The sequence below is a fragment of the Propithecus coquereli genome, unplaced genomic scaffold, assembly GCF_000956105.1.
Source record: "Propithecus coquereli isolate 6110/MARCELLA unplaced genomic scaffold, Pcoq_1.0 Scaffold119, whole genome shotgun sequence".
NCBI lineage: Eukaryota > Metazoa > Chordata > Mammalia > Primates > Indriidae > Propithecus > Propithecus coquereli.
In genome coordinates this window covers 8,343,377-8,363,112 of record NW_012135969.1, presented here as the reverse complement: position 1 = coordinate 8,363,112, position 19,736 = coordinate 8,343,377, and the positions used below count along the sequence as shown (strand labels likewise).

At 40.0% G+C, this 19,736-nt stretch overlaps 1 protein-coding gene across 2 annotated transcripts in view; it reads left to right on the top strand.

The window, feature by feature from the left end:
- Nucleotides 1-2,188: 2,188 nt before the first annotated feature.
- SPAG9 (sperm associated antigen 9) overlaps nt 2,189-19,736 on the top strand; it is a 131,441-nt gene continuing 113,893 nt past the window's right edge. For both annotated transcript variants that reach the window (XM_012662618.1, XM_012662592.1), the window contains exon 1: nt 2,189-2,604. In XM_012662618.1, coding sequence (XP_012518072.1) covers nt 2,302-2,604 — 303 coding nt within the window. In that variant the 5' untranslated portion in view covers nt 2,189-2,301. The remainder of the gene's footprint in view (nt 2,605-19,736) is intronic.

Genomic DNA, 19,736 nt, shown 5'->3' with positions numbered 1-19,736 from the left:
TTTTTTGAGACAGAGTCTCACTCCGTTGCCCTGAGTAGAGTGCGGTGGCATCAGCCTAGCTCACAGCAACCTCAAACTCCTGGGCTCAAGTGATTCTCCTGCCTCAGCCTCCTGAGTACCTGGGACTACAGGTGCACACCACGACACCTGGCTAATTTTTCTATTTTTGTTAGAGACAGGGTCTTGTTCTTGCTCAGACTGGTCTCGAACTCCTGAACTCAAGCAATCCTCCTGTCTTGGCCTCCTGGAGTGCTAGGATTACAGGTGTGAGCCACCGTGCCCAGCCTTGGCACATTTTATTTATCCATTTATCAGTTTATGGATATTTAACTGAATTTTATTTTAAACAAGTAAATGTGATCTCTGATCACTACCAGAGGCTTAAAATCAAGACATAAATATATCTCATAGCTTTCTATGTTGAACTTATAACTAAAGAAGCATACTTATTATAAAGAACACTTAATTATAATCTCATACCTGAGAATCGACATTTTTTCCTCTGGATTCTGTGTGTATGATAATATTGCAGAAAGACAAAGTAAAGCCTTGCCCTAAGTTTTCCTGCTCTTCTGACTCCCAGGAAAAATAGAGGCACACTTATAGATTGCCTGAGTGACAGCCCTCAGGAAGAGAAAAGAAAACAGAAACTCAGATCCAGACTTTTTCTTGTTTTCAGATGTGAGGTTAAGAAGAGAAGGGCACCTGGGCTCACACCTAACCAGCTGGTCGGCATTCCTATCACCCAGACACAGACACAAACAACGTAAGGGTGGATGTGAAGTGTGGGTGAGAAAAGGAGACAGCACAGGCCGCAAATTCAGTCCTGACACTTAGTAGTATTTTCATCTTTGTCCTTTTGAGTTTATACATTTGCTCTCACTCAACCTCCATACTGTTTTTGTGGGTCTCAAGGTGGGTCATTCGTGGGAGACTTTGGGGGACTAGTTCATGCTTGGTGGGAAGAACTTCAACTTGTAAACACCAAGTTGAGGGTATTTATGATCCGGGCAGGTGGCCGATTCCCCCATTAAACTCTTGTTTATACAAGTCCTGACTTCCCTCTCCCTATTCTTAAATGAGTCGGGAAGGAGAACTCCTGAGTCACCCGCGGCAGAGAGAAGGGTCTTTTCAGAGTGTCTTCCTTATTTGCAGCAGCTAGATGAGAACACCGGAAAGCGACCCTTGCCTCAGCCTGCCCTAGGCTTGGGCGTTGTGTCATTCCCCATACGTGACGCTCTCCCAGGCGGCAGCGACCTCAATTATCACGGGATTTATTCACTCCAGTGACTCCATCTCTTTCCTCTTCTACTCCTCAACCTCCCACTTATCCTCTCCGCCTCTCTTCAATACCAGGGGAGTGGAGGGTGGCTGGAACCTGGAAATGCCACTCTCCTAAATTGGCCAGGAGTAGCGAATTCAGTATCTGCAAAAGTGCAAGATTTGGCGTTACAGTTTTACCATTCTCCAGAATGCGTTGCATTGCCTGTTTTAGGCTATCCTTACTTTTCCCTATAGCAAAACAACTCTATCCTATTTGAGATCGCCTTAAGCAGAACCTCTCCTGGTTACGGTTGCTTTCCCTCTCCCTCCGTTTCCCATTTTTCTTTACTCCGGAATTCTCACTCAGAACAACTGGTTTGCGTCCGGGCTCAGCCTCTTTCCCGTTCTAGCTGCATGACCTTGAGTGAACCACAACTTTTCTGGGCCTAGTTTCTTTGTCTGTAAAACGAGGCCCAAACGTCTACCGCGCCACGCCTGTTGTGAGGCTCAAGTGAGAAAGCTCTTTGTGAGCTGTAAAAAGCAATAGAAATGTTAGCTATGCTAATTATGGACCGCTAGTCACTCTTCCAGAACCCCTCCCTCTCCTTTGGGAACAGCCCTACAAACCCGCCTCGGTCTGACAACTTCTCCCCACCCTCCGCTCGCCGTCTCCCCCATTGGCGTCCACACCGACCGCACGGCGCCGGATGTTGACGCCACGGCTTCCCTCCGCCGGCGCACGGTGACGCAAGCCCCGCCCCCAGCCGCGCCCGGCCTCCCGCGGCGCCCCGCCCCTCGGGCCGACGCGGCGCCGGCCCCGCCCAGCGGATGACGTGCAGCGCGCGCGGCCGGGCCGCCCCGGCAGTTGGTGCAGCGGCCGTTGGGGTAAGGGCGCACACCCCACCCCTCCCCTTCTCCGGCCCCGGCCCCGGCCCCCGCCCCGCCGGGCCCAGCCCCAGCGCCAGCCCGGCCCGTCCCGTGCGGGCCCGTGCCGCCCCTCAGCGGGCGACGCCCCGGGCCGCCCGCCTGCCTGCCACCATGGAGCTGGAGGACGGTGTGGTGTACCAGGAGGAGCCCGGCGGCTCCGGGGCCGTGATGTCGGAGCGGGTGTCCGGCCTGGCCGGCTCCATCTACCGCGAGTTCGAGCGGCTCATCGGGCGCTATGACGAGGAGGTGGTCAAGGAGCTGATGCCACTGGTGGTAGCCGTGCTGGAGAACCTGGACTCGGTGTTCGCGCAGGACCAGGAGCACCAGGTGGAGCTGGAGCTGCTGCGGGACGACAACGAGCAGCTCATCACCCAGTACGAGCGGGAGAAGGCGCTGCGCAAGCACGCCGAGGAGGTGAGGGCCGGTGGGCAGGGCGGGGGCCGCGGGATCCGGCCCCATGGGCGGCCGGGGGCCGGGGGTCGCGGCCCGATCGGGGACAGGAGGCGCACCGGGCCTCTTGGAGGGCGGGCCTGAGGCCGAGGCCCCCCGAGACCGAGCCCGGCGGCCTCGAGGTATCCCGGGACCCAGGCCGGCGTTGGGAGCCAAGGCAGGCCAGTGAGTGTCGGGGAGAGGGAGTGAGATGGAGAGGCAAGGCCCAGGCAGGAAGCGACAGCCTGGCATGAGGGCACCTGGGGTTGGCCAAGGGCGGAGATTTTAGGGTGTCTGGTTGCTTGTTGTTCAGGGAAGTTTCCGACCACCGTAGGATAGTCAGATGGCGGTTCAAACTTTTGCCCTTGGGGAGGGGGACACTTCTGTCCTGGGTATGTAACTTCCGCTGGTTCCAGTACCTTTCCTGGGGGTTGCTGCTGCTTTGGGAAGTTAGAGATCTCCCTCTTTCGGTCAGTTTCTTCTTGACGTTTTAATCCTGTCGAGAAAGAGGTCTTATTTTCTGTTCTATGTGCCTTGGTTGACACTTTGTCAACACTTAGATGTTGTATAGCAGTGCTCAATAAATACAGAGAGTATGTAATTTTAATTTATTGGTATCCCACGCCAAAGCGTTCCTCCGTATCAGGTGGTAACCTTGGACAGTTCCCTTCAAAAACCCTTTGTTTATTTATGAAAAGTGCTGGGAGGGGCGGGGTTGAGGCGGTGTGGGTGAATGTTGGCAACACTTTGCCTCTCTTGAGTTTTCTTCTCAGACTGCAGTTGACAGGTGTACTTGCCGGGCTGTTAACTCTAACACCTGAGCGGTGACCTGGGTGTGCTCACCTAGAGTCTGTGAACCTTTTGGAGTTCTGAGGTGCAAGTGACAGGTCTTTGGCTTCTTGAGAATGTTAAGCATTTTAACTTTCAGCCTACGGTTGGCATTATTTCTGTGGAACTTATCTAAGGCAGGCGAAGTGTTCTGTTTGTTTTTGTTTCCTGAGCACCTAGCACACCTGGCTAAATACATGGTGATTGAAGCAGGCAAAATAACTAATTATCGTAGGAATGACATGTTATTTTTCAAAAATACTTGGAAAATTTTAGGATGTGAGATTTGTTTAGTAGTTTGTTTCCTAATACTAAATAGTAACACCATTTAAGCTATGTTTTGTCACATGTACCCTTGCACCTGGTTAAATAGTTCTTTTTCTTTCTTTTTTTTAAAGCTTGACTATAGTGATGGTTTTTAGTTCTGATTTTTGTGATCCAGTTTTCTCAAAGGAATGCCATTGAATATGCCAAACAGAATTGACTGTATTTCAAGAGTATTTCCTATCTTATAGGGAAGGAAGAGTTGAAAAATCAAATAGTGATGGGATCACAATTTCCGCTAGTTTATTAGCACTGTTTATAGAACACAGGTCCAATGCTACTTCTGAGATGGCTTGCTGCTTCTTGGTGCTCATACAGGCCCTTGGCAGTGAGTGGATATATATGGAAGAGACTGGGGAGTTAACCCCATATACACACAGGTGAGGAGCAGGCTCCGGTCAGGTCAGTCCATGTAAACACAGGCAAAATGCCAAGGTCGCACGTGCAGAGAAAACCATCTGCTACAAGTTGCAGAATCAGGAAATAAAACTGACCAAATGCTAGACTCTGGGTTTTATATTAGTATAAATAAATGACTTTTTAAAAATAGGTTATCCAGTGAGTTTCTTTGTAGTTTATACTTTTACAGTCACATCTATAAATTCTCCAAAGTGAAACCTTTGGTAAAAGGGCCATGACCTGAGCACAGAGAACATTGATGAAATGCTAGATGAGCCAACTCCCAGGCCACAAACATAAAACCACCTCATTATCAGTCTTCAAGTAAGATCATAAATCAAGTTTTGCCCGGTACCCAGAAATTCAGTCTCTCTTGGGCCAATATGCGGAGTGAATTCTGTGTTTAATTTTCTGTGAGAGCTTTGTGCCTTTAATATAGAGTCTAACAGTCTGTTATTACAGCAAAAGTGCCTCAGGATGGAAGTTGCTCTGAACCTATTCTTGTTGGAGTGGGGAGAACTGACTGATTAAAAAAACAAAAAAGGGCCTCCGGGTATTTACAGCAAAAGTAGTTTAAAAGCGTGGAAATTATCCATCACAGGAGAGTGTGAAGTACCTGCTGAGCACCTTTGTGGAAATTTAGGAGGGTATATAAATGATGAGAATGTTTTAGGAACAGTGTGAGGTGCTATAATCTCTTGCTTGCAGGAATTCTCAGCAAGGAGTTGGAAATTTAATCTTTTTTATAATGATAGGACTTAATTTGAATAATTTGTTTTTTTTCTTTGCTTTTATTTGCATTTCTCGTGTGGAGTTAGTTTTTTGCTGTTTTAGTGATTCCTTAACAGTGGGTAAGCAGGGCTGATTGTAGATAGATTTGAATCAGTTTCAAATACTAATCAAGAAATCTGTCATCTTATCCCCTCACTTTCCCCTTTGGGCTCTCTGCAACACATTTTTCCATTTCTTAACCAAGACCTGTCCTTCTCCTTCACGCATACTGCTCTTTTACCCTAGAATATTCTTCCTTAGAGCTTCCCCTGGTTATCGCCTCATTTTGTGCTCAGTTTAAATTTCACTTTTTCAGTGAGACCTTCCTGTCTACTCTATCCAGAATAAGCCCTGTGAATCTATTGAATAACTTATTTTTAAATCAGTGATTTTTTAAAATAAAAATCTGGATAGCAGATTGATCTGGAGAGAGGTGTTATTCCTGGATATGTTAGTGTCTTTAATGTTTTTATTTGTGCACATTCTAATTCTTTTAAAACAGGCATGAATTACTCTAATTAAAAAAAAAAAGATTGCTCCAAAAAGTAGGCACATGAGTTTAAAGAACCTTTTTCTTAGGAATTTAGTTTCAAATAATTCTGTGGTCTTGTTTCTTATCACCAGTATTCTCAAAGTAAGAGTTTATTTAGCATCACTGAGTAGAGGGAGATTGCACATAAAAATGAAGATGCACCATCTTCATTCTCCCTAAATACCCCATATCTCCTTCCTTTCATGATAGAAGCATATATGAAGAGAATGGGCTGCGGAGAAAAATATCTTTGCTGGGAGCAGATGTTGTGATTTTTGTGACCGCTTCTTTTCTGTGGCTTTTTACTTAAAAAAAAAATAGGATGATTAAATGCTGAGGTGAGAGATACCACTGAGAATTTTCTAATTTTTCCCCAACGAATCGGCATTTAAAGCAATAACAAAATTGTTTTTCTGAAGACTTTCATCAAGTTGTTGGCTTTGGAAGTGTATGAACATGGAAGTGATAAGACTCATGGGCAGGAAAGCAGGCACTGACATTTAGTGTTCTTTTTTGTGTTATAGTTCTCATTCATTCATAAAAATATTTTAATTAAAACTATTGCGGAATTTAATTTTGATTTGTTTGCAAAATATAATGACAGTTAAATTTATCTCTTTAATAAACATTTAAAAGGGAAAATTTGAAGTCTTTTCACTGAGTTTTGTGACTTTTTCAAGTGAAAGGAATAAAGGAGTAATTTTGCATACTTATAGGTTAAAATTGTTGATGGTGGCAATTAAGGATTTGGGAAGTTAAAAAACAAAAATTCCACTTTTACTTTAACATTGTTTATTTTGTGCTGTTTGTTAGCCCACACAATCACTTGTTACTTAAATTAGTGATTATAATAGTTCTTGAGATTTTTAATTTTATTTATGTTAACTCTGGGTCCTGGGGAATTTAACTTTGCTATTATTTAGGTTTCATTTCAGAAAAGTGGAGCAGCAGGTGAAGGGCCCTCCAGATGATCTGTCAGTACAAAAGAATGAGTTGCTGGTCCATGGTGTGTTAGCATTTGGCATCTTACATGTTTGAGTATACATGTTATTTATTTTTTTTTTTTTTTGAGACAGAGTCTCACTGTGTTGCCCGGGGTAGAGTGCCGTGGTGTCAGCCTAGCTCACAGCAACCTCAAATTCCTGGGCTCAAGTGATCCTCCTGCCTCAGCCTTCCGAGTAGCTGGGACTACAGGCATGCGCCACCATGCCCGGCTAATTTTTTCTATATATTTTTAGTTGTCCAATTAATTTCTTTCTATTTTTAGTAGAGACGGGGTCTCGCTCTTGCTCAGGCTGGTCTTGAACTCCTGAGCTCAAAGAATCCGCCCGCCTCGGCCTCCCAGAGAGCTAGGATTACAGGCGTGAGCCACCGCGCCTGGCTACATGTTATTTATTAAAGTTTTCAAACTCATTTTATAAATGAATCCCCTGTATGGTAAGTGTTCAGTGGTTTTTGAAAACCAGTATCTTGTGGTTTCTTCAGTGGAACTAACAGTTTTTGGCCCAAGAATTGACTCAGGTGCTGACTTAATTTCTCTATTGGTTCAGTTAGACAAAGGGTCATTGGAATAAAGATCTTAATTTATTCATTCAAATCTAAGTTTTAGAATGCTCAGAATATATTCTGGTGCTTCACTGATCTCTGTATTACCTACATTATTTTGTACATGAAACCAGTACATCTAAAAATACACTATATGCGGGGCGCAGCACCCCACGCCTATAATCCCAACACTTTGGGAGGATTCCTTGAGGCCAGGAGTTTGAGACCAGCCTGGGCAACATAGTGAGAACCCTGTGTCTTAAAAAAAAAACCAAAAAAACCCAAAAACAAACCCACAAGAGAGAATACAATATTGGGTATAGTACCTCACTGGATCTGGTATCTCTAATCAAACGGTAGATGAAAGACTACTTGATAGATTGCTGGAGTATGTGCCATAGGTCACACATCTAATTCTGTGTTTAAGACACTAGAAGATTCCCGCTTTGGAATTCTTAGGTTACCCTTTAACTGCAGGTTGCATACTTAAATCATACCAAACCTTTGGTTTCCAGGAGAACTGGTGTTAGAACCTAGCCAAGTGTATTCTTTTGTTCCGTTGACTAATGGCTGAGTTATTTTAAAACACCTTTTTTGCTCTGCTCAGCACTAATAATGAATACAGCTGTTACCTAAATAATTAGGTTGAAGTCAGAAAATTCAACAAAGACCCAGTTTAATAATTTATTTAATGTGTGTATTCCATAAGCTGGTATTTAGTAATGTATGTATATAAATTCTATTTTACATTTTGAAATCTTGGCCAGTGATATTTAGTTATTGATTTAAATACAGTACTGCATTTTATTTATGTATGTATGTATGAATGAATGAATGAGACAGTCTCGCTCTGCTGCCCAGGCTAGAGCGCCATGACGTCAGCCTAGCTCACAGTAATCTTAAACTCCTGGGCTCAAGTGATCCTCTTGCCTCAGCCTCCTGAGTAGCTGGGACTACGGAGCATGCGCCACCATGCCCAGCTAATTTTTTCTATTTTTTAGTAGAGATAGGGTCTAACTTTTGCTCTGGCCAGGCTGGTCTCGAACTCCTGAGCTCAAGCGATCTCCCCACCTTGGCCTCCCAGAGTGCTAAGATTACAGGCACCGTGCCTGCTTTCATTTTATTTTCTCAGGAATTCCAGTGTTTAATAGTTGGCATAACGGGCACGTCCAAAAATGTTTGAACTGAGCCATGAGAATTTACATACTAATACAATGGAGAAGTGTTGTAGTTGATGGCATTAGGAACTTTTAAATACTAAATTTTTTTAAGGTTAGTAAACTTTTTCAGTAAAACTCCCTTCCCAGCTCCAGGAAATTACATTAGGAAAATTTTCAAACACATAGAAAAATTAAATGTACGTTTGTTATCTGTATACACACGTTTAGATTCCATAGTTTTATTTATTTATCTGTTTAGATACATGTGTGGATGTGAGTATACACACAGGCACACATACATACATACACATTTTTTAATTGCTAAACCATTTGAAAGTGAATTGCAGACATTATGACACTTCACCTCTCAGTGCTTAACACATTTATCTCCTAAGAAATGAGAGTATTCTCCCATATAACCACAATATTATTTACATTCGAGAACAGTTTCTAATATTCCATTCAATTTATTTATTGATTGAGACAGGGTCTCCTCATGTTGCCCGGGCTGGATTGGAACTACGGGTGCCCGCCACTGTGCCCCGCTTCCATTTGAATTAATTTTTAAGAGCATAGTATATGTCAATTATTGTAGAAATAAATACTTGGTTAATATTTTTATAATGTATTAATGTAACTCATCTGGAAAGGAGAAAATGATTGTTTTGCACTTTAGTTACTTTTCTGTAAGAAATTTCTTTTCTTCTTTTGAGACAGACTCTCACTCTGTTGCCCGGTCTAGAGTGTCATGGCGTCAGCCTACCTCAGAGCAGCCTCAAATTCCTGGGCTCAAGTGATCCTCCTGCCTCACTCTCCTGAGTAGCTGGGACTACAGCCATGTACCACCACTCCCGGCTAATTTTTTCTGTGTTTAGTTGTCCAGCTAATTTCTTTCTATTTTTCGTAGAGATGGGGCGTTTCACTCTTGCTCAGTCTGATCTCGAACTCCTGAGCTCAAACCATCCTCCCGCCTTCCAGAGTGCTAGGATTACAGGCATGAGCCACCACTCCTGGCCCAAGAAATTTCAATTTAATTCCATGAGCAAGGTGTTAGTTTAAAAAAAAAAAAATTCAATTTGAGATCTATTGAATTAACTGAATTAAAATTGGTTTTAAAATTATAGCATAAAAAAAAATCAAGGATTTTTTCTTCCCCTTTGAAACTTTGAGATGCAGAAATTGAAACTGACTCTACGTTTAATGTTTCTGCTAGTAACTTTTTTTTTTTTTTTTTTTTACTATTATCGTGTATTTCCAAGATACCTTGTTCCTGACTGCTTGCTTCTCTACTAGGGTCATAGAGCCTGAGAAATTTTTTTACTTATAATTTGAAGGGTTGTTGATAAGTTCCCTCCAGGGAATAGGCCTAGAATTTTTGTGATTCTGGATTCTATTATTGCCCTTTAAAATGTATTTTCACTTGTTCTTCCTGCAGTTCTTTAAGGGCTGAAAGGGAACTCCATGATCTTTTAGTTCTATCTTATCCTATTCCCATAGGTAGATAGAAAGATAAATAGACACACAGATGCTCAGAAAGAACAGATATTTATTGAAGCAGGCACGATTCTTGGTTCTTGGGATATAGCCACAGACAAAAGACAAGGAAGATAGCCTTTGCCTTTTTTTGGAGTTGTATTGTAATGAAGAGTAAACAAACCAGTTAATTTCTGATTGTGACAGATGCCATGCAGACAATCAACAGGGTGATGGGACAAAGAGTAAAGAGGCAGGCACTTTAGATGGAACAAACAAGTTTATAAAGGTTAATCTGCCCATGCAGCAAATAATATTTTAAGGCAGTTATTTAGATCTGAAACTTTAGACATATATATTCAGAGTATCTCCTACTCACTATTCTTGAAAGTTCAAAAAAATAAGTTTTCATAAATGTATTTTTTCTGTTTTCTGTCTTATTTCTTCTCATACTTCTCAGCAACATTTGACTCTTTTGGCCACTCCTTCCTTTGAGAAACATTATACTTAGGTTGTGCAACTTTGAAATCTCTTGGTTTTCCTCTTACCTATCTGACCACTCTGTGGATTCCTTTTATTCATATTAGTGTTGGTGTGCCTTGGTGTGCCTTCTGAGGTCCTCTTTAGTTTTCACTCTACATAACTGCCTTGCTGGTATTATCCATTCCCATGGGTTCAATTACCATTTGTTGATTATTCCAAAATGTATATCTCATTTATTTAACACATATTTATACTGAGTGCCAACTCTGTGCCTGGTACTGTGCCAATTGGGGAAACAGTGGTGAATAAAACAGACAAGGTCCTTCCTTTATGGAACTTACAACCTATTAAGAATTTTTTTTTTTTTTTTTTGAGACAGAGTCTCACTCTGTTGCCCTGGCTAGAGTGAGTGCCATGGCGTTAGCCTAGCTCACAGCAACCTCAAACTCCTGGGCTCAAGCGATCCTACTGCCTCAGCCTCCCGAGTAGCTGGGACTACAGGCATGCGCCACCATGCCCGGCTAATTTTTTCTATATATTTTTAGTTGTCCAGATAATTTCTTTCTATTTTTTTAGTAGACACGTGGGGGTCTCGCTCTTGCTCAGGCTGGTCTTGAACTCCTGAGCTCAAACAATCCACCCGCCTTGGCCTCCCAGAGTGCTAGGATTACAGGCGTGAGCCACCACACCTGGCCCCTATTAAGAATTTTAAGGCCAGATCTCCCTTTCCCTCTCCCTCTTCCCCTCTCCCCCTCCCTCCCTCCCTCTCTCCCTCTCTCCTTCTCCGCCCCCCCTCCAGTTTTGGATCCATATTATCATTGTTTATTGGATGTGAATATCTCCCAAGCTGGCTTCTCCTTTGTTACCTATCCTTGTAAAGGATATCACCATCTACCTGGCCAGAAATCTGGTTACCATCCCTCTTAGTTACTCTTCTCTCTCCCACACCTCCATTGCTACCTTCTTTTGTTCTTAACTTTTAGATATCTCTGGAATCTCTTTACTTCTTTCCAAATCCGTTTCTACTGCTCTGGTACATCTCTCACCATGAACGCAAACTCCAAAGGGCTGGAACTTTGTGTCATTCATCACCATATCCCAGTAGCTGGCACATAAGAAGTGCCAAGTGAATATTTCTGAATCCATGAATGGACAACAAAACTGTCCCTTAATCGATCTTTATTCATCTCTCAGATTTCAATTCTGGAATGCCTTTTGTAATCACCCAAGTATGGATTGTGTGCATCTTATATCCACCTGCTGCATATTGTCCTCTCATAGCACTTCCAAACAAACCTACCGCTTTTATTCCCTCACCAGACTACTAGGATGCAGTAGGTAACTTGGTTGGATGGATGAATGTGCTAAAGGTCAAATTGCTAAGCCTAGCCATTTAAAGTTCTCTTTGTGCATTCAAATTATTGTTCTTACTGTTGATGCCAAGTTATGCTAAAACTTCCAAAAAGTTTTTCAATAAGTCCTTTGACTTTTGCATATACAGAAAAACCATGACTTCTACTGGGTATAATTATTTCAGACACTTTACCTACATTGTCTTACACATAGTATTCTACAAATATTTATGCATTTTAAAAACAGAAATATTAAGATTATTGGAATTACTGTCAGAAGCATTGTAGGAATTCTGCATTTGCAAAGGTTGGGCTACGTGATCAAGTCCTTTCTGTACCATGATTCTCTGATTATCTTGAACTTAGTAGTGGTTCTCTGTTGTATTTTTATTCACCTTAGCCACAAACATTTGTTTCTGAATTACTGGCTGAGAAACAAGTTGGTCTGTGTGAATAAATTTTCTACACAAGTGAAGATTAAGTGCCAAAACTTAATTTTAACTATTTGCATAGAATCTTATGTTAAACATTCCTAATTAGAATTCAGCAGTTCCTTACAAAAACAAGTAAAATTATTAGTAAAACAACATTTATTTCTGAAGAAAACATTTGTTCTAAAGAAGAATAAACATTTATTTTTGGGGCATTGAAATCTATTAATATATTGGCTAAAAACTTCTGCTAGGTCGTTATGGTATACATCAAATTTCTTTCTTTTTTTTTTTTTTTTTTTGAGACAGAGTCTTGCTCTGTTGCCTGGGCTAGAGTGCCGTGGCATCAGCCTAGGTCACTGCAACCTCAAACTTCTGGGCTCAAGCGATCCTCCTGCCTTGGCCTCCCAGAGTGCTAGGATTACAGGTGTGAGCCACGACGTCTGGCCTCATTCCTTTTTAAGGCTGAATGATATCCCACTGTATGTATATGCAAGTCTGTTGTTATCAGATACATGATTTGCTGCTATTTTCTCCCATACTTGTTGGTTGTCTTTTTACTTTCTTGATGATGCCATTCGAAGCACAAAAGTTTTTAATTTTGATGAAGTCCTTTGTATTTATTTTTTCTTTGTATTCTTGGTGTATATATAGGAAACATTGCCTAGTTTGAGGTTACCAGGATTTAACACCTGTGATTTCTTATATGGCTTTTTATAGTTTTCGCTCTTACATTTAGGTCTTTGACCCATTTTCAGTTAACTTTTATATATGGTATGAAGGTAGGAATCCAAATTAATTTCTTTGCATGTGGATATCCAGTTGTCTTGCAGCATTTGTTGAAGAAACTGTTCTTTCCCCATTGAATTGTTTTGGTGCCCTTGTTGAAAATCAGCTATTTCTGGACTCTCAATTCTATTCCATCGATCTGTATGTCTGTCCCCATACCAATAGCACCCTGTCTTGATTAACGTAGCTTTGTAGTAAGTTTTGAAATTGAGAAATGTGAGTCCTTCAACTTTGATCATTTTCAAGATTGTTTTGGTTATTCTGGGTCCTATGAATTTCATGATCAATTTGTCAGTTTCTGAAAAGAAGCTAGCTGAGATTTTCATAGGGATTTTGAGGAATCTATAGATTAATTTGGGGAATTTTACCATCTTAACAATATTAAGTCTTACAATCCATGAACATTAGATGTCTTCCCATTTAATTAGGTCTTCCTTAATTTCTTTCAACAATGTTTTGTAGTTTTCAGGGTATAAATTTTGCACTTTTGTTAAATTTATTTCCATGCATCTTATTCTTTCTAATGCAATCATAAATTGAATTATTTCTTTAATTTCATTTTCTGATTATTCATTGCAAGTGTTTAGCACTGTACTTGATTTTTGTATGTTGATCTTGTATCCTGCCACCTTGATGAACTCATTTATAGTTCTAATACTTTTTTGTGGATTCCTTAAGATTTTTATTTATAGTATACAATGTCATGTCATCTGCAAATAGAGGTGGCTTTACTTCTTTCTTTCCAATTTGGATGCCTTTTATTTCATTTTCTTGCCTAACTGCTATGAATAGAACGTCCAGTACACTATTGAAAATAGCAGCCACAAGAGTGGAATTCTTATCTTCTTGTTCCTGAACTTGGGGGGAAAGCATTGTCTTTCACCATTAAGTATGATGTTAGTTGGCCAGGTGCAATGGCTGATGCCTGTAATCCCAGCACTTGGCAAGGCTGAGGCAGGAGGATTGCTTGAGGCCAGGAATTTGAGACCAGCCTGGGCAACATAGTGAGGCCCTGTCTCTACAAAAATAGAAATAAATCAGCTAGGTGTGGTGGCATGCACCCATATTCTGTAGTCCTACCTACTTGGGAGACTGAAGTGGGAAGATTGCTTTAGTCCAGGAGTTGGAGGTTACAGTGAGCTATAATTGTGTCACTGCCCTGCAGCCTGGGCGACAGAGTAAGAGCCTGTCTCTTAAAAAAAAAAAAATGTTTAAGGAAAGCAACCTTGATGTTGATGCTGATGTTGGTAATTTCCAGAGTATATTATAAATCAGCAAACTTGTGTGATATTAATAAAATTGTTGGCTATTTAAGTTTCAAAAAAATAAAAAAACGTGTGATGGATGTTAGTTGTAGATTTTTGTAGATGTTCTTTATCAGGTTGAGGGAGTTCTCTTCTATTCCTCGTTTACAGAATGTTTTTATCATGAAGCAATGTTGAATTTTGTCAAATGCCTTTTCTGTATCTATTGAGATGATTCAGTGCTATTCAGAAACATTTTTAGGTATGGGTGTGATTTTTTTTCTAACATCTGGAAATATTTTGCTTTTGACAAGAAAGAAGTCTAATTTTATAATTCAAGTTAAATTTGAGTAGTATAAAATTAATCCCCCCAAAAAGGCATATGTATGTACCTGAAACTTAAAATTATATGTTTTGGTTTCTGTTTCCAATCTCACATATGAAACCACCTCTTGTTTTTTTTTTTTTTTGAGACAGAGTCTCACTGTGTTGCCCAGGCTAGAGTGCCGTGGCATCATCCTCGCTCACAGCAACCTCAGACTCTTGGGCTCAAGCGATCCTCCTGCCTCAGCCTCTCGAGTAGCTAGGACTACAGGCATGCGCCACTATGCCTGGCTGATTTTTTCTATATATTTTTAGTTGTCCAATTAATTTCTTTCTATTTTTTAGTAGAGATGGGGTCTTGCTCTTGCTCAGGCTGGTTTCGAACTCCTGAGCTCAAACAATCCGCCCGCTTTGGCCTCCCAGAGAGCTAGGATTACAGGCGTGAGCCACCGCGCCCAGCCCACCTCTTGTTTTAATTTGCTTTTCTCAGACACTAGCGAGGTTGAGCATATTTTCTTACATTTATTGATGATTCTACTTTTTTGTGAATTGCCTATTCAGTTTCATTCATTCATAGTTGACAACAACCTATGCCTGGAAGTACGTAGATAGATCTTAATTATCCTATTTAATGGCTTTATACTATTCTATTATATGATTTTCACTGGGGTGAAAAGGACTGGGGAATCTATAGTTTAAAAGAGACTTAAGAGATATATTATCCAAAGGTAATGTATGGACTTTGTTTGGATCCTGATTGTAAAAACATTTGAGACAACCTGGAAAATCTGAAGAGTGACCGGATATTCCCTATAATATCATTAAGGGTTGGGAAATGATGCTATTTTAACCCAATTATTCCTTTAGCATTTATTATCTAGATTTTCTTATAAAGGAGAACTTCCCCTCATCAACTTTGTGGTTCCCCTAAGGTGTAGTTTGTATAAGAAAGAAAAAGTGCTTGATTTTTCAACTCATACTTTAATAATTTCCAAGAGCTCTTTCTTGTTTTTGCTTCCCTCCCCACTCCTTTTTTAAAAATAGCATACTATTCTGGTTTTATCGGAGCAATGACTTTTCTTTGGTCTCTGAGTATATTAATTATAGTTTATATTTGTTCCCTGCTTTGTCTGTTTCTTTAGAGTCACATTTTTTTTCCCCTAATAGTTTTAGTTTCTCTCTTTCAGATTGGAGCTTCAAGTACCTTATAACCCTTAATTATTCCTTCACATTTTAAAAGTGAGGCACTAAAAAAGGAGGGCCAGAAGCTTTGTGTGCCTTGATGCAGTTTACTGCCTATTGGGAACCCAGATTTCAGTATCCCTTGCTCCATTCTCAGAGACATTTGGGTTTTTCCAGAGAAGGATAATTTCTTTGGGGTAGTAATCTACATTACTGACAATCTAATTACTGGTAGTAATCTACATTATGGCAGCCTGGGTTCGGGCAGCAACAGAAAGGGGGCTGTCAGTATTATTGTTTGGTATGTAGACTTTCACTTAATTCCCCTTTTCATTTGGCACCTGCCTGGCTGTGCCTAGAAGGTCTTTAGTCTAAAATCTCTGTGGTTGAGTTTATTCAGAAAACAAACTTCCTAATTCCTCTGTGGATGAGTAAGGAGGGCCGCTTGGCCACTTTGAGATGGGGCTGGTGACCTACTAGGGATATTACTATAATAACTACTGATTTTAGACTTCCACTCAACCCCCCTGTTTTCAACCCTACCCTCACCTCCATACCAGTTCTCTGGTATATAGTTTCCATAATATGAATCTATCATAATTTTCTAATCTCTATATCGATGGACATTTATCTTCCAGTTTTGACCTGTTATAAGTAGCATTTCGGTGAGTGTCCTTGTACATGCCCCTTTCTGCATATATATTTGCTTTTTAATGACAGCATGTTTTTTTATAAAATTTTTCATATGAATACTGCTAATATTCTGTTCCAAGTTTTTTTTCTTTTTTAACTTTTATTGTAGAAATATCCAAACATTAAAGATTAAGGTAAAGAGAGTAGTATAATGAACTCCCATATACCTATCATTCAATTTTAGCAGTTACCAACATGAAGCTGATATTTTTTCATGTGTACCTCCCAACTTCCCTTCAGCATTTCCACCATAATTTTAAAGCAAACCAAAGAGTATATATCAGTGTATCTCTAAGAGATAGGGCTTTTTAAAAAACATACCCACAATACTGTTATATTATCACACCTAAAAGTTATAAATGATTATTCTTTAATAATATTAACAATTAACCAATGTTTATATTTCCTAATTGTCTCATAAATGTAGCTTTCTTTATAGTTGGTTATTTTTAATCAGGATCCAAATAAGGTCTGTACATTACTTGGTTTAGTATGTCTCTTAAGTTTCTCTTAATGTGTAGTAGTTCTTTCTCCTTTTGTTTTTTTCCTCCTTGACATTATTTTTGAAGAAACCAAATCATTTGTGTTAGAATTTTTTCCACATTTTGGATTTGGGGGGATCACATCCCTTGAGCATTATTTAATATTGTTTTCTATCCTCTCTTATTTTTTAAAAGATACTACGTTGAAAAACAATTACATTTAACTGAATTTAATAATAATTATTTAATTTGACAGAAATATTTCCCTCTTTTCACTCTGTGGAGTAAGTGAGGGGGAAGATAATATCACGATGGACATTTAGCAGTGTCCGCCTTTTATTTGCTGGTTTTATTTATTTAACTTATTTAGTTAGAGACAGGAGCTCACTATGTTGCCCAGGCTGGTCTTGAACTCCTGGGTTCAAGTGATCCTCCCTCCCACCTCAGCCTCCCAAGTCGCTAGGATTATAGGCCCACGCCACTGTGCCCAACTACAGTATTATTAGGGCTACAGTATTATTTTTTAGACAAGTGCTGTAGTCAAAGTGACTATTTAAATGGCTTTTTTTTCTTTTCTTTTCTTTGTTTTGGTCTTCTGTACCTTTATTCAAACAAACAACAATCTCTAAGGATTTTTTTTTTTTTTTTTAATTTTGGGAGCTCGTCTTTTCAAAGTATTTATTTGTTTTTCTCCAGAACAGTAGGGCAAAACAGTCCCTATAAGCCATCTGGACTTGAAAGCGTGCTTCATCACAAAGCTTATTCTTTTTAAATCCTGACATAAGTCCATATTGTCCACTAATTTTTTTTTCCCTAAACAGTGTCTAGTTGCTCCCAGGAGAGTTCTGTCTGAAGTTATATCTATGTTGTTGATGGCCTGTTAGTTATTGAAGAGGGAAATGGGTATTTAGTGAAGATGTGTTTATTACATGTGCTGAAAAATCTCATTCATGGGCTCTTACTCCTCTCCTCCCCCTTTAAAAAAAGTGTGTGTGGATGAGAGAGAGAAACAGGCAGACAGACAAAGACACAGAAGGGGAGAAGGATGTGTACTCTATATCAGTACACCTCAGGGATCTGACAAATTTTTTTGTGCTGCGGGTGCTAGCCAGAATTTTCACGGGTAACATGGTTTTGTAATTTGAAAAGCTGCCCCCCTCCTGCCATGATTTTACTGTTGCTCTAAACCATCATGATTATTCTAATGTTTCCCAAGTGTGGTGGAGGGTGACCAACTTTATAAAGTCATGCCACTGACAAGCAGTTAAATCATATTAAGTCAGCTATGAATGCCCATAGACAACCTAAGAGCATTCATTTACTTTTCTTTTCCTCCTTCAGAATGTCTGTGGCTAGGGTAAAACCTCCAAAATCCTATTTACTTTGCATAAAAATACTGTATTATATACTATATTATATGCAAATTATAGTAATAAAAGGAAACCATCTAGTCCTACTGGGAACTTTGTTGTAAATACTTTTAAAATATAAGAAAAAATGTAGTCTATACAATGAATCTGTTTTATACAGTCTTTCTACAGGCTTTTTGGAATGCATCCACACTTCTGTATTCTTAGACCTGAAGTACATCATTCTTGTGTTTTAGCTTTTGACTTCAACAGATCTAATACACTATTATGGCATAAAACATAAATTGCATATAATTAAAATGGGATTACCCCTTCACATTGATTTCCCTCTCCTTCAATATTCTGTTTAAGACTTTGATTTTGATTAACTACATTGAGAAAAACACAATCATTTTTGGTCAAATGGTATTTTTTTTTTTTTTTTTTTTGAGACAGAATCTCACTCTGTCACCCCTGCTAGAGTGCCATGGTGTCATCATAGCTCACTGCCACCTCAAACTCCAAGGCTCAGCAATCCTCCTGCCTTAGCTTCCCAAGTAACCGGGACTACAGGCATGGGCCACTACCCCTGGCTAACTTTTCTATTTTTTGTAGAAACAGGGCCTGGCTCTTGCTCAGGCTGGTCTTGAACTCCAGACCTCAAGCAATCCTCCCACCTTGGGCTTCCAGGGGCTGGAATTTCAGATCTGAGCCACTACGCCTGGCCCTCAAATGGTATTATTAATGCTTGATATACTAAGCTTTTCAAAGCTGAATTGCCAATGAATTTGAGTTTATGTTTAGCTCTTTCACCATTTGCATTTCCCCCACTTCCTTTAGTTTTTAAAATATGTAAATCCATGCTTACTATAAAAGAAAAAAAACCTTTAGACTATTTAAGGATAAGGCTATAGAAAAAAGATAAAACCACACTAAATCCTACCACTGATAAATAGCCATTACAATAACAATAGAAATAATATATTACATAGTGGTATTTTTTGTTTTGTTTTATTTTTAGAGGGGGTGAGATCTTGCTATGTTGCCCAGGCTGGAGTACAGTGGCTAATCACAGGCTCAATCATAGCACTCTACAGCCCTGAATTCCTGGGCTCAAGCAATCCTCCTGCCTCAGCCTCCTGAGTAGCCGGGACCACAGGTGTGCGCCACTGTGCCCAGCTATATGGTGTTTTATTGTATGCCTCCATACCTTTTCCTTTGCTTATGTATTCTTCCAGTTTATAAAAGGATCATACTACATATAACATTTTGTATCAAAAAGGCTTTTAAAAGATTATTATTTTTAATACATTCTTTAAGGGTTTTTGAGATACATTGCTAACTTCCGGGTGAGTTGTACCAGTTTTACTCCCAGAGATAACCTTGTTTATATCTATTCCATATGTACACTTGAATACCTCACAGGTAGCTCACCTTAATACTGAAAATCAATTTTATTACCCATACCACCCCTCTCATCTGCTTATTATATAACCCATACCTTCTACCCCCATTGAATAAGTGATAGCGCTGTCCACATCGTTGGTCAAACCAAAAACCTAGACTTTTTTCCTTACCTTTCCTTCTCTCTGTCCCTTACATGCAGTCAGTCATCAATCCTGTTTATTTTACCTCCTAAATATCTTGAATTCATCCTTATTGCTCTATCCTCACTGCTACTGTTCATAATCATTTTTCTTTTCTTTTCTTTTTTTTTTTTTGAGACAGAGTCTCACTGTGTTGCCCAGGCTAGAGT